At 41.5% G+C, this 11913-nt stretch overlaps 1 protein-coding gene across 1 annotated transcript in view; it reads left to right on the top strand.

Moving 5' to 3' along the window:
• The window catches only part of FRY (FRY microtubule binding protein), a 261360-nt gene that overhangs the window by 211919 nt on the left and 37528 nt on the right, over positions 1-11913 (top strand). Inside the window, exons 48-51 of the mRNA XM_029938476.1 lie at positions 1805-1995; positions 3316-3477; positions 6034-6108; positions 8378-8548. Of these exons, the coding sequence (XP_029794336.1) occupies positions 1805-1995; positions 3316-3477; positions 6034-6108; positions 8378-8548 (599 nt within the window). The remainder of the gene's footprint in view (positions 1-1804; positions 1996-3315; positions 3478-6033; positions 6109-8377; positions 8549-11913) is intronic.

The raw sequence follows: 11913 nt of genomic DNA, 5'->3' as shown, positions 1-11913 counted from the left end.
ACCCCAAGTGACACACTGAGGAGAAAGACGGGACCAGGCCCTGGTGCATTGCTGAGCCCTCGGAAGACACGGTTCCGCCTCTTGGGGCTCACAGACTAGGTTCTGAAAGCATGCACCTGGCTGGGAAGGCCCAGCAGGGTTGAATTTGTGGTATCCTATTTCAGAGAAGGAGAAGAAACCAAGATGTGCTGGGTGCTAGGCCAGGTATTTCAACATACAAAGGGTTAGTTCAGGGATTAAAATTGTCACTTTAGAGTTGAGGAAAGTAAGGTTAAGCAACCTGCATAAATGTATTTGAAAATACTACAACAAACACAGGAGTGTACTTGGTGAGTTGCAGAGTTCAAGGGCAGATGCTAGGTTCTGTCTAGTGAAACTCATTGACGAAGCCATACACTGTGAACATTAGACATTTTTACCCCATCCTCACTTGAACACCACATTGCTTGCAGAAACTATTTCATGCTAAAAATGAACTTCCAAGCCTTTTTTATTGTCCGTGTTTCAAGTGGCATTTCTCCAAAAGTCGTTGTGCACTTGGTAGGCGTTCAGTAACACGTTCTCACTTCACAGCAGTCCTGGGAGCCAGAGTTCAGTTCATATTTGTCTACAAACCCCCAGCCCCTAGTAGAAAGAAAACATTGTTTTACTGCCTATTCGAAGAAGCTCAGGACTGTGGGCTGTCTCTGTTATTCGATATTTTATCTTGAATGGTGACTGATTTCACCTTCAAATTATGACTTCCCTTTGTGCAGAATTTAAGAGGGAAGGAAATATGTTTTACTTCATGTGCTAGGCTAGGTTAATAATAATAATAATAATAATAATAACAACTTTTATCAAGTTAGTTTATCTGTGCTCAATATTTTTATGCAAGAAGCCCATCAGTCTGCCTGGGGGTAGTCAGGGAGACAAAGATGGCAAAACAAAGTGAGTCTTACGGAAAGAGGAGGCATGTGATAAGCCAATAAGGAGACGAAGGGCATTCCAGGACAACAGAATAAGGAAAGAGCTTGCCTGGTCTGAGGAACTCCAAGGGCAGTCAGGGAGATTACCTCTATGGGCTGTGCTCAGCGTGTGTGGACTCCACGCTGCCCAGCAGAGGGAGCCCTGGAAGGGGGTTAGGCAGGAAGTGGCATGGTCTGAAGGATTCTAGAAAGATCACTGTAGCTGGGGTGGGTATGCTGGACTTCAGTAGAGGCTGCAAGTAGAGAGACTTGTTAAAAGGCCATTGAAATAGTCCAGGCAGAGGCCAGAGAAAGATTCAACTGACCCAGTGCAAGCAGTTTGGAGAGGAGGAAGCAGTTTATCAGGAGGGAGGGAAAGACAAGAGCTAAGCAGGGCTCCCAGAGTCCTGCGCCAGGTCGTGAGGAAGATTCGGAGCGAGAAGAGAAGAGGGCCCAGGGAGCGGGCCGGGCAGGAGGAGCCTGGGAATTAGAACAACCAAGGAAGACAGGAAGCTGGAGGTGGGGAGAATGTTGAGAAAGCATGAGCGGTCAGTAGCGTAAATACACATTGGGGGTTATTTTTATTCTTATGAAGGAGCCACCTCATTGACAAAAGTGGGACCTTGTAATTTTAAACTTCTATTTATTTGAATATGGATAAAATTTGGTATTTTCTTATTTGCCTGTTTCCTAAATGTATCTTCTGTATAAATTTTTTATGTCATTTGCCTTTTACATATGATGGAATTTCCTGCACTGTTTTAAATTTATGAATTCTGACTGATCAGAAGAAGTTTCAGCAGCTGGCAGTTGATTCGTTTTTAAAAATAAAATTGTTTTTAGCCATTGAATGCTTTATTCCCATCAGAGTGTTCACTGGAGAGAAGCTTTGAATATCCTGAAACTGGTCGTTTCTCGGTCTGCGAGTCTAGTTTTGCCTTCCTACCAGCACAGTGACCTCTCAAAGATAGAAATGCATCGAGTGTGGACCAGTGCTTCGAAGGAATTACCTGGAAAAACCCTAGACTTCCACTTTGATATTTCAGAGGTATGTTATCTATAAACCTCAGCAGGAAGAACCGGTCCCAGAGGTCAAAACTAGTTGGGGAAAGAGAGACTTATTTTACATGTATTTCAAGTTAAGTTTTCTAAGGCCTGAATTAGGTTCTGTCTTTTAAAAACACACTGAGTGTCTATTCATTGGGGCTTGCAACTGGCAGTGTTGAAAAATAGAAACTAGTCTCAGTCATATACAAATGATTTGTTTTTACATTTTATTTATTTTTGAGAAACAGAGAGTGAACAGGGGAAGGGCAGAGAAAGAGACACAGAATCCAAAGCAGGCTCCAGGCTCCCAGCTCATAGTCAGCACAGAGCCTGACGAAGGGCTCAAATCCAGGGACTGTGAGATTGTGACCTGAGCCGAAGTCAGACGCTCAACCGACTGAGCCACCCAGGCACTCCTAAAACTGATTTTTTGAAAGAGAGAACTTTAAAATAGAATGATCATAAGCATTTTAGGGTCGCTTGGGTGGCTCAGTCAATCTGCAGCCTCACTGCAACTCAAGTTTGGGAGGTGCTGCCTACCCAGCTACCACCCGGCTGTGTGAGGAAGTTAACTTTCAGAAAGTGAAATTTTCAAAGCATGGCCCTGAACCCACACATTTAAATAATAGAAAAGATATATAAACAATCTAAGTAGATTTTAAACAATCAAGCGTCCATAGTAATTGGTGACTAAAGGTTGGGAAGAAGGGAAGGAATTTTGGCCTCTTGTTATAATGATAAATTCTTTTAAGCTTACTCTGAAAACTATTTACTTTCCTGAATGTTTTGCTTCTAATCTTTATCAGTGGTTTATGAACAAACAATTGGATTTGTTTTCAGCTGCTAAAGAGGGTGGGAAAATGTTGATGACATAAAATGATTTAAAATGTATATTTGAACGTGGGGCACCTGGGTGGTTCAGTCGGCTAACCATCTGACTCTTGATTTCAGCTCAGGTCATGATTTCATGGCTCATGAAATCAAGCCCTGCCTCAGGCTCTGGGCTGACAGTGTGGAGCCTGCTTGGGATTCTCTCTCTCTCTCTCTCTCTCTCTCCCTCTCTCTCTCCCTCTCTCTTTCTGCCCCTCCTATGCACTCACTTGCTCACTGTCTCTCTCTTTCAATATAAATAAGTAAACTTAAAAAAAAAAATAGACTGTACATTTGAACATCAGGAAAATGAGCCTACTTGTAACCCTGAACTTCTCTAAGGTTTAATCAAATAAGCAATGTTTGATTGCTGCTGGGTAGAGCGATCCCCTTTCCACAGAACTGTTGAACAGATAGAAGAACATGAGCTTCTGTATTCTTTTTTGTCAAGACACCAATCATCGGGAGGCGATACGATGAGCTGCAGAACTCTGCTGGGCGTGATGGGAAGCCCAGGGCGATGGCCGTCACCAGGAGCACGTCCTCCACCTCATCTGGCTCCAACTCCAATGTCCTTGTTCCTGTAAGCTGGAAAAGGCCCCAGTATTCTCAGGTATAGAGTCCTAGACTCCCAGGATTGGAAGGGAGCTCAGGGAGACCTATCGAGTCCAACTGCCCATGTGATCTGGGGTTCCCCCATCGCTATCCTGACGTTGCCCACCTAGGCGTCCATACTTGAGTGATGAGGATCCCATGGGAAGCTTTCTTAGCTTTGAACAGTTCATTTCATCGAGTTGAAGTCTGACATTTGCCACTTCTACCCATTGGTCCTAGTTCTCTTTAGTCTTAGAAAATGAAATCTGATCTCTCACATAGCAGCCCTTCAAATAGATAAAGAAACCCTCTCCCTTCTGTCACTCGTTCAAGTGAGTTCTCTTTTCTCCAAATACTATCTTAGTTCTCCTGAAAAGTTCTTTATGATGAGGCTTCACAAGAATGCAGAATGCCGGTTGCTTCCTCAAGCCACAGTGCTTTTTATTTTATTGTTTTTTTTAATATAATTTATTATCAAATTGGCTAACATACAGTGTGTACAGTGTGCTCTTGGTTTGAGGGGGTAGATATGTAAGCAATGAACCACAGGAATCTATCCACACTGCTTTTTAGACCAGTAAAATGATCTAAATTCTTACCTTGATGGAGAGGGGAGGGAGAAGTGAACCAAGCTAAGGAATCAGGAAGAAAAGAGAGGGTAGAAAGTAGTCCGATTTCCTGCTGCTCCTGCTGTGAATGAATACTGTGGGGCCTGTACTGTCTCTAAGAGGTGCCAATGCTTTGCTTCCCAGTGGCTATTCTGACTGCTGTCCCCTGAGCATGCGCCCCGGTGGTCTCCATGGCAGTCTGAGCCACACAGAGCAGAGCAGGCCGCTAGATCTCTCTGCAGTTCTCTAATCACAGCCTAAGACTGCATTAAGGTCATCAGGCTCGCTGTCGAGTAAAACCTCTGCATTATTCAGGCCTCTTTGGTGACATTAATTACCTTAAGTGGAAAAGGAATTTATTAACTCCCATAGCTTGGCTTCAAGCACAGCTGGATTCTAAATGAGGAACTGGATCCTAGACTCCCTCTCCTCAGTGTCCTCACCTTCCCTTCCCAGTCTTGGGCCTCCTTTCCTCTCTGGTGATTTCTTTCTGAGGTAGACTTGCCTCTTATGAAGCACCAAAAACTTCCAGCAGCTCCAGATTTATATGATGATTTCAGGACAAAGGCATTCCCTTCCCAACATCTAAAGCAATTCAAGAAGGACTCTTGCTGCACGTGTGAGGGAGGCAAAGCTCCCCCTTAGTGGGAGAGGAGCTGCTCCCGAGATAAACAGAGAGACTGCATTACTGGAAGAAGGCCAAGTGGGTGGGTGCTGAGCAGAGAACACACACATGCAGGACTCACAGTCACCCTCCAAGGTTGGGGGGCCGGAATATATAGCATGAAGCCTGCGGGAACATGGCAGCTTCTCCGTGAGGGCGCACTGAGCTGTAGAGTAAGAGAGCCTACTAGACGTTCTTAGGGATTTGGAAAAGAGAAGAAAAATATACATCCCAACTCCATGTTCCTCCATATGGATTTCTTCCCTGAACTGTAAAATGCCCACTAAAACCTAGGAAATATTTTAGCAAATCTCTTATCATCCTCCAACATCAAGGGCCTCCTGTCTTTGGCCTTGAAAAGATACTGTATTTGGTGTCCCTTCTATAATTTGGGAAGAATGCAGTGAGCCACATTCCATCAAGAAAGAAAACCTGTGAGCAGTATTGGCCTCCTAGCAGTCTCCACATTAACTTAAGTCAGATTAACAGGGAAAAATCATTTTACAGAGTTAGAAAGATTGCTTTAAGAGCATCTCTGAAGTACATTAACATTTTTTAGGCTCTGGCTTTCTCCTCCTTTTCATTCTCAACTCCCCAGTTATCCCGAGGTCTAGTTCATCTATGTCATTGGAAGATATGATGGTTTATAAAAGAATCTCTGTGCTTAAGTGGCTGAAAAATAAGGCTCATGAAGCAAAAGGAATTGAATCTGTTTAACTTTAGGAAGAATAAATTGAATAAGATTTAATATGGCTTGCAGATAATTGAATTTTTTAATTCTGCAGAAAGTAAAGTTACTCTCCCACTTGAGGAAAATCAATGTGTGCTATAACATAATAGATTTGATCTAGGTGTAAGGAAAGCCTTGCTAATGCTGGAAGCTGTAACAGACATGCAGTGATGATCACAGGGAGTCATGAATCTCTGCGGAGTTTCACGCCCCTCCCTCAGGAAAACTTAGGTCAGCGCTGCCCAGTAGAAACATAATATGTGTCTTGTTTTTAAACTTTCTAAAAGTCCACTTTTTTAAAGAAAAAGAAGTAGAAACAGGTAAAATCAATTTTAATAACATATTTTAGTTAACCTAATATATCTCAAACATTATTACTTCAATAGGCAATGAATATTTTGCAATATTAGTGAGACATTTTGCATTTTTTTTTCGTACCAAGTCTTTGTGTATTTTATATCTCAATTCTCCCCACATTTCAGGGGCCATAGCCCTGCGGGGCTAAAAGCTATAGTATTGGAGCAGATTTGATCACAGAACTGATTAAAATGTATTTGTGTGTCTCTTTTCCAGAAGAGGACAAAAGAGAAGTTGGTGCACGTCCTTTCTCTGTGTGGCCAAGAAGTAGGATTAAGCAAAAATCCATCAGTAAGTTTCGTGATGTATCACATTTATGTTGGTACCATATTGTTTTTACCTTTGATCTTTTTTTACATTTAGAGAAGTCCGCTATAAATTACATCCACTGATGTTACAGTTAAAACAACAACCACAACATGCCGTTGGGCTTTGGCATGATATCCACCATCTAGATCACACTCATAGGTTATTTCTCTCCACACTAAGATTTTTAATCTCACTTAGTTCAGAAACAGTGAATGATTTTGTTAGCTATTTGCTCCAGTTTGTATGTAAATAAACACTGTTACTTTCGTTTTTTTTAATTCTTTGGATTTTTTTATATGCCCAAACTTCCTTAAAATATATATATGTACATATATATGTGTGTGTGTATATATATATTGTGTGTGTATATATATATATATATGTGTGTATATATATATATGTGTCTCTTGCACCACCATATTTAATATACATTCCTTTGGGGTGTAATTTTGCTCTGTGTACACACACCTCTTCCTGTGATGTCCTTATTTGACTCCTGCACAATAGAGATGGAAATAATGATATATCATTATGGTTTTTTTCTCTTACAAACATCCACTGATGTTACAGTTCAAACAACCACCACAACATGCCGTTGGGCTTTGGAATAAATGAATAATCAAAGTATTAGAATTTAGCTCCTGAAGCTTTTATAAAATTTACGAAAGTTGTCTGTGAGACTCGTAGCAAATAAGTATCTCAGGGTCTAGCTTCCCCGGCTATGTTTCCTTCATGTATATCTCAGCCTCTTTGTTAGTAACAAAAAATAAATATCAAACTAAATAATTTCCCAAATGAAGTGAGAACTAGGAAACAGCTGCTCCTGGGAGCTGTCTTTGAAATCCCAAAATGTATCTACTGACGTAGTTCAAGAGTCGGTGAAATGTTAGAGGCTCGTAAATACTGACTACAGTGCAGATTTGAGTTTCTTACAGTCCGGGGGGATGGGGGGTCGTGGGAGGCTGAACAAGAGCACTTTACCTCTGCAGGGCGAGGACCATCTCCGTTTGCCTTCTGGCTGGCACATCCTCTTCAACTGCCTGTTTCCCTGCTAGAAATGTTTACCTGGAGTATGTTACTGGTCAGAGATGCAGTGCCAACTGGGAGAGAGAGCCTTCCACTGAGGAAATCCAAATTGTAGCCCAGTCTCTCAGGAACTAGTTAGTTGCCTGGCCCTCTGTGCTGTTTCTCTCCCTGACCCATTTGCAATCCCTGAGCAAACTGTGTGTCGTGGGCCATTGCGTGAGAACACAGTGCGAGTCACACGGCTCGGCTTAAACACTGGAGGAAAAAGGGACATTTCAAATCCATTCATTCTTTTTACTTTTGAGAGGCACTTGTTATATTCAATTCATACAAATGATTTGCGTGCTCTCAAGGAAGACTAGATATTATAATGGCTAAAAAAAATCATACTGTTCACTTTTATTTAATATCAATATGTTCAGGAGAGGCTGGATAGCAAAACATTGAGGTCCATTTGCAGTTTCTTATTTCTATAAACTTCTATTAAAATATCCCAGTGAGAAAAAACCTAAACACAGAAGATGGCTTTAAGATTATTAGCATACAGGAGGTCTTAATAGGAAAAGAATGTTCTGTCCTGTTTATACCAACAGGAAAGGAATTTAGGTATAAATTACGAGGATGGCTGCTCACATACTCGTCTGTAATTGAAATGAGCAAGGACTATACTTTCTGTCCTCTGCATCTTATTCTTTATTGGTTCCTCGTTTATCTCTGAAAGGGTTAAATGCTTTGCACTCACAGGCCTTTCTATAATAATGTATCTTGGTATCAGTAGTCCTTAAACTATTACGTGAAAATATGCATGTGAAGTGCACTTGCATGCGTACAATTTCTAACCTCAGTTTAGAAACAGTGGAAGATTTCTTGGCTGCTCTAGTTTGTCTGTGAATACACACTCAGTTGTCACACACACACACACACACACACACACACACACACACACACACACACGCATACGCACACTCTGACAGGATCCAGTCTTCATTAAGGAGCAGCATTGTGACTCGAACTTTTTCCTCCTGCGTGAACTTGCGTCTTTGCAATGAGTTTAATCTGAAGGCACCTGTCCAACATAAATAATAAAAGAACATTCTAAAAATACCCACTTAAGGAACTAGGTGTGTTCTGGAAATAGATGGCCATGCAGAGCCAATTACAGTTTTTATAGCACAACAACTCAAGGGAGGACTGTCTCTCAGGAGAGGACTCTTGCGATCCGCAGGTGATTTTCTCATCGTGCGGGGACTTGGACCTGCTGGAGCACCAGACCAGCTTGGTGTCGTCCGAGGACGGCGCCCGGGAGCAGGAGAACATGGATGACACGAACAGCGAGCAGCAGTTTAGAGTCTTTAGGGACTTCGATTTCCTCGATGTGGAGCTGGAGGATGGAGAGGTACAGTATATTCTCTAAAAATACCCCCCTCAGCCTTTTCTTGCCTAACGAGAACAGTTTCTTTTTACCTGCTAACTAATCAGGTTTTACAACAGACTCTTTAATTAGAAAGCTGTAAACTTTATTTTCAACCAACTTATTCAAAGTACAGTGGCTTAACTTTGCCAGAAATTACCACACCCTTCCTGTCTGAGTCCACAGTTTATAGGCTGCCAAGTAATTTCTAAATGGCAGGGATCTGACGTTTAATGACCACACAAAGACTGTGTGTGTGCAGTCCAGAGGTGAACTTTAAGGGGAAAAAAAAAAAAAATCACAGACACATTCAGGTTCTGAGCCTGTTCGCTGGTACCTGGGTAAAACATGCTAAGCATCTAATTATTGCAAAAGTGAAATTACTCTAATTCAGTTACTTCAAAGCTTGCCTGCTCCGACACGAGAAGACAGCCCCGGGGCTCGGCATCTGTGTGCCGTTTGATGAGATCACGACAACTTGAAACAAGCTTTAGAGCACGTGAGAGCTCTTTGCTCTGCTCTGGGCTGGTAGCTAGTGTTCCCGACACCTGGAGCAGCTGAATTCATTTCATGTCTTAACCGGCAAATGCAGATTTGTGGATTTGAATGATAATTATGGTAATAGGATGCTTTCAGTTATGAATCATGTTTTTGAAAACTGGGATTGGAAGGAGGGGCCTTGTTCTGACCCTCTCATTTCAGTAGCTTAGATGCACGTTCCAGCTGGGGGTAGTGTCTGCCTCGTGGAGGAAAACGAAATTGACCAAAGGGAGACTGGCATGTGTAAAAACGCCTGGCACTGAGCCGGTTAAGTATGACTTAACACCCTGAGGCTCACATCCAGCTGAATGCACGGTCTTCCCCAGACAAAGAAAGGGCTTCCTGCCCGGTCTTACAGTTACAATGGAGACCCACGTTCAAAGTTTATCCCGTCCTGTGACTGCTAGACACCTCCTGACTCAACTAGAGACTTGTGGGAAATGGGCTTCCAGTCCCTGCATACCTTCCCTAAAAGGATGTGATTGTGGACCAATCCTCTTAATGCTGAGGTAAGGCCAAGGAGCTATCCGCTTTTGTTCCTCCCGGCCAAGGCCTACCCTGGATGTCTGGGGAGAATTATGTCCCCAGAATGAAGAATGTTTCCTTTACCTGTTCTTTGTGTAGCAAACAAGGTTAGCAAACCCAGTCATTAAAGAGTATAAGACATTGGCTGTAAAGCACCTTTAAAATAAGTGTCAGCTTTTTACCTTGAATTATTCCAGAACCAGTAAAAAGTACTGCAGAGTTTTTTGACTGTTAACCTTAATGAGTGATGAATAAATCAATCACTAAATGTGGCGAGGATTGTTTTAAAAAGTCTAAGCCAAAATACAACTGTTTAGAATACTTTCAAAACGTCTCTGAGTCCGAGCTATATAGAATGTCAGAAGATCAGCTCCCTGATCTGGGCCACTGACCTAATCTTTTGTTCTTGGCCTAGAATTCAAGCTTAGGCACCCTCTTCACTCTGGAAGTTAAAGGAAGGAGGGAAAATTTGATGAAGCAAGAGAGGCATCATTTTCCAGTCTCAGCCGAAGTTAAAAAGTAAAAAATGTCTTATGGGACATGGCCTGGCAGGAGTTATGTAAAGTGGAGGAATCAGACAGTTTCCAAACAAATTTAATTTCTTTCAAAATAAAAGAAGGAGAATGTGAGGTGCCCCCACTTGAAAATAAACATTATACTAATGTTTTGGGGGAGTACCATAAATAATGAATGCTACATCTAACTTCTTGTTTGCTGGAATAATAGACTACTAGAACTACAAAATCATAGGGATCATTTTATCTTATATGATTAAGATTTTATAAGAAACTTAAGAGTGTGGGGGTGCCTGGGTGGCTCAGCCGGTTAAGTGTACGACTGTTGATTTTGGTTCAGGTCGTGATATCACCATTCATGAGTTCGAGCCCCAGTGTGGAGCCTGCTTGGTATTCGCTCTCTCTGTTCCTTTCCCACTCGCACGCACTCTTCCTCTCAAAATAAATAAATGAAACTTAAAAAAAAAAAAAGAAAGAAACTTAAGAGGGTGAAAGTAACTATTTTGTCCAAATAAAATGAACCATCTGAGAATATTTTGCTACTTCTCAATAAGATTATGACAAGGGATTCAGCAAGCTTACAGGGAGCTAGAGTCGACATGCTCGAGCCTTAGAGTCAGGCAGGTCCAACTTTGAACTTCAACTCGGCCGCTGACGTAGCTCTATGACTTCAAACGTGGATGCGGTCTCTCTTGGCTTCCTCATCTGTTAAGTGGGTCTGATAATAGCCTGTTGAGCTGATGTGAGGATTAAGTAAGAACCTCTGTAAAGCTTCTAGCACAGTGTCAGGCACATAGTAGACATTCCGTTGTCCTGTCATCGGTGAATAATTTTAGCGTATCCTCAACTGAGAAAGCCAAGCATCTCTGGCATCTAGAGCAAAACACAATTATCAAAAAAAGAAGACAATTTTTTCATATCTTTTCCTTTTCATTAAATAGTCTCAGAATTTACTGACTCAGATCTGTAACAGTTTGCTTTTGACCTTTTTAGAATCTTTACAAGGTGCTGTGTCCTTGCTATTAATCGCACATTAGCAGTGAACACACCGGGATGACAAACACTAGCTCTTTTCCCCCAGTTGATGACCCTCATTCATTTTCCCACAACATTTAACAATTTTCTCACAAACAAAATGTTAACCATCCCCCCTCAAAAAAAGGGCGTTGAGGAGCCCAAGTCATCGGTCACTGAAGGGGCAAGCTATTTTAGAAAATATATTTATGATTTGTTACCCCAGATATATCATCCACCCCTAATTGGAATTGCTGGTGTTTGGTATTGATTTCTCTCTTTGGGGTTTGTCTATCTTTACCTTTTTTTTTAAGTTGCGTCAACTGAAGTATATATTGTTGGCACTGTTTGTTGTGTTAAAACTAAGATAAATGCACTTGAGTGTCTTTAATATAATTGTTTTAAATAGACCTCTTATTTGTTTTTCTGTCCATTCAATCCGCTACCAAGGAGCTTCAGGTAAGATGATGCTATGTTTAATTCAGATCCGCTAAGTAGATGTTTTGCATCGTTGCAGATTTATAACAACATAATTGCTTTTTTTCCTCCCTTCTAGCGTACGTGTGCCTATCTGCGTGCATATTTACATTGAGGTGTGTGTGAGACAAGAAGTGTTTTTCTTTTTGCTCCAGGATGGGAATAGTTTGTAAACCCTAAGTACAAGATAGTTTTCAAATCTTTCTATACCTAGTCTGGAAGTTGCATAACTATACCTCTTGAGAGAAAGTGAGGTTTTCTTTTTTTTTTCTTTTTTTT

Source organism: Suricata suricatta, chromosome 4 (genome assembly GCF_006229205.1).
Source record: "Suricata suricatta isolate VVHF042 chromosome 4, meerkat_22Aug2017_6uvM2_HiC, whole genome shotgun sequence".
NCBI classification, from domain to species: Eukaryota; Metazoa; Chordata; class Mammalia; order Carnivora; family Herpestidae; genus Suricata; species Suricata suricatta.
This window is presented reverse-complemented; position numbering and strand designations above follow the sequence as displayed.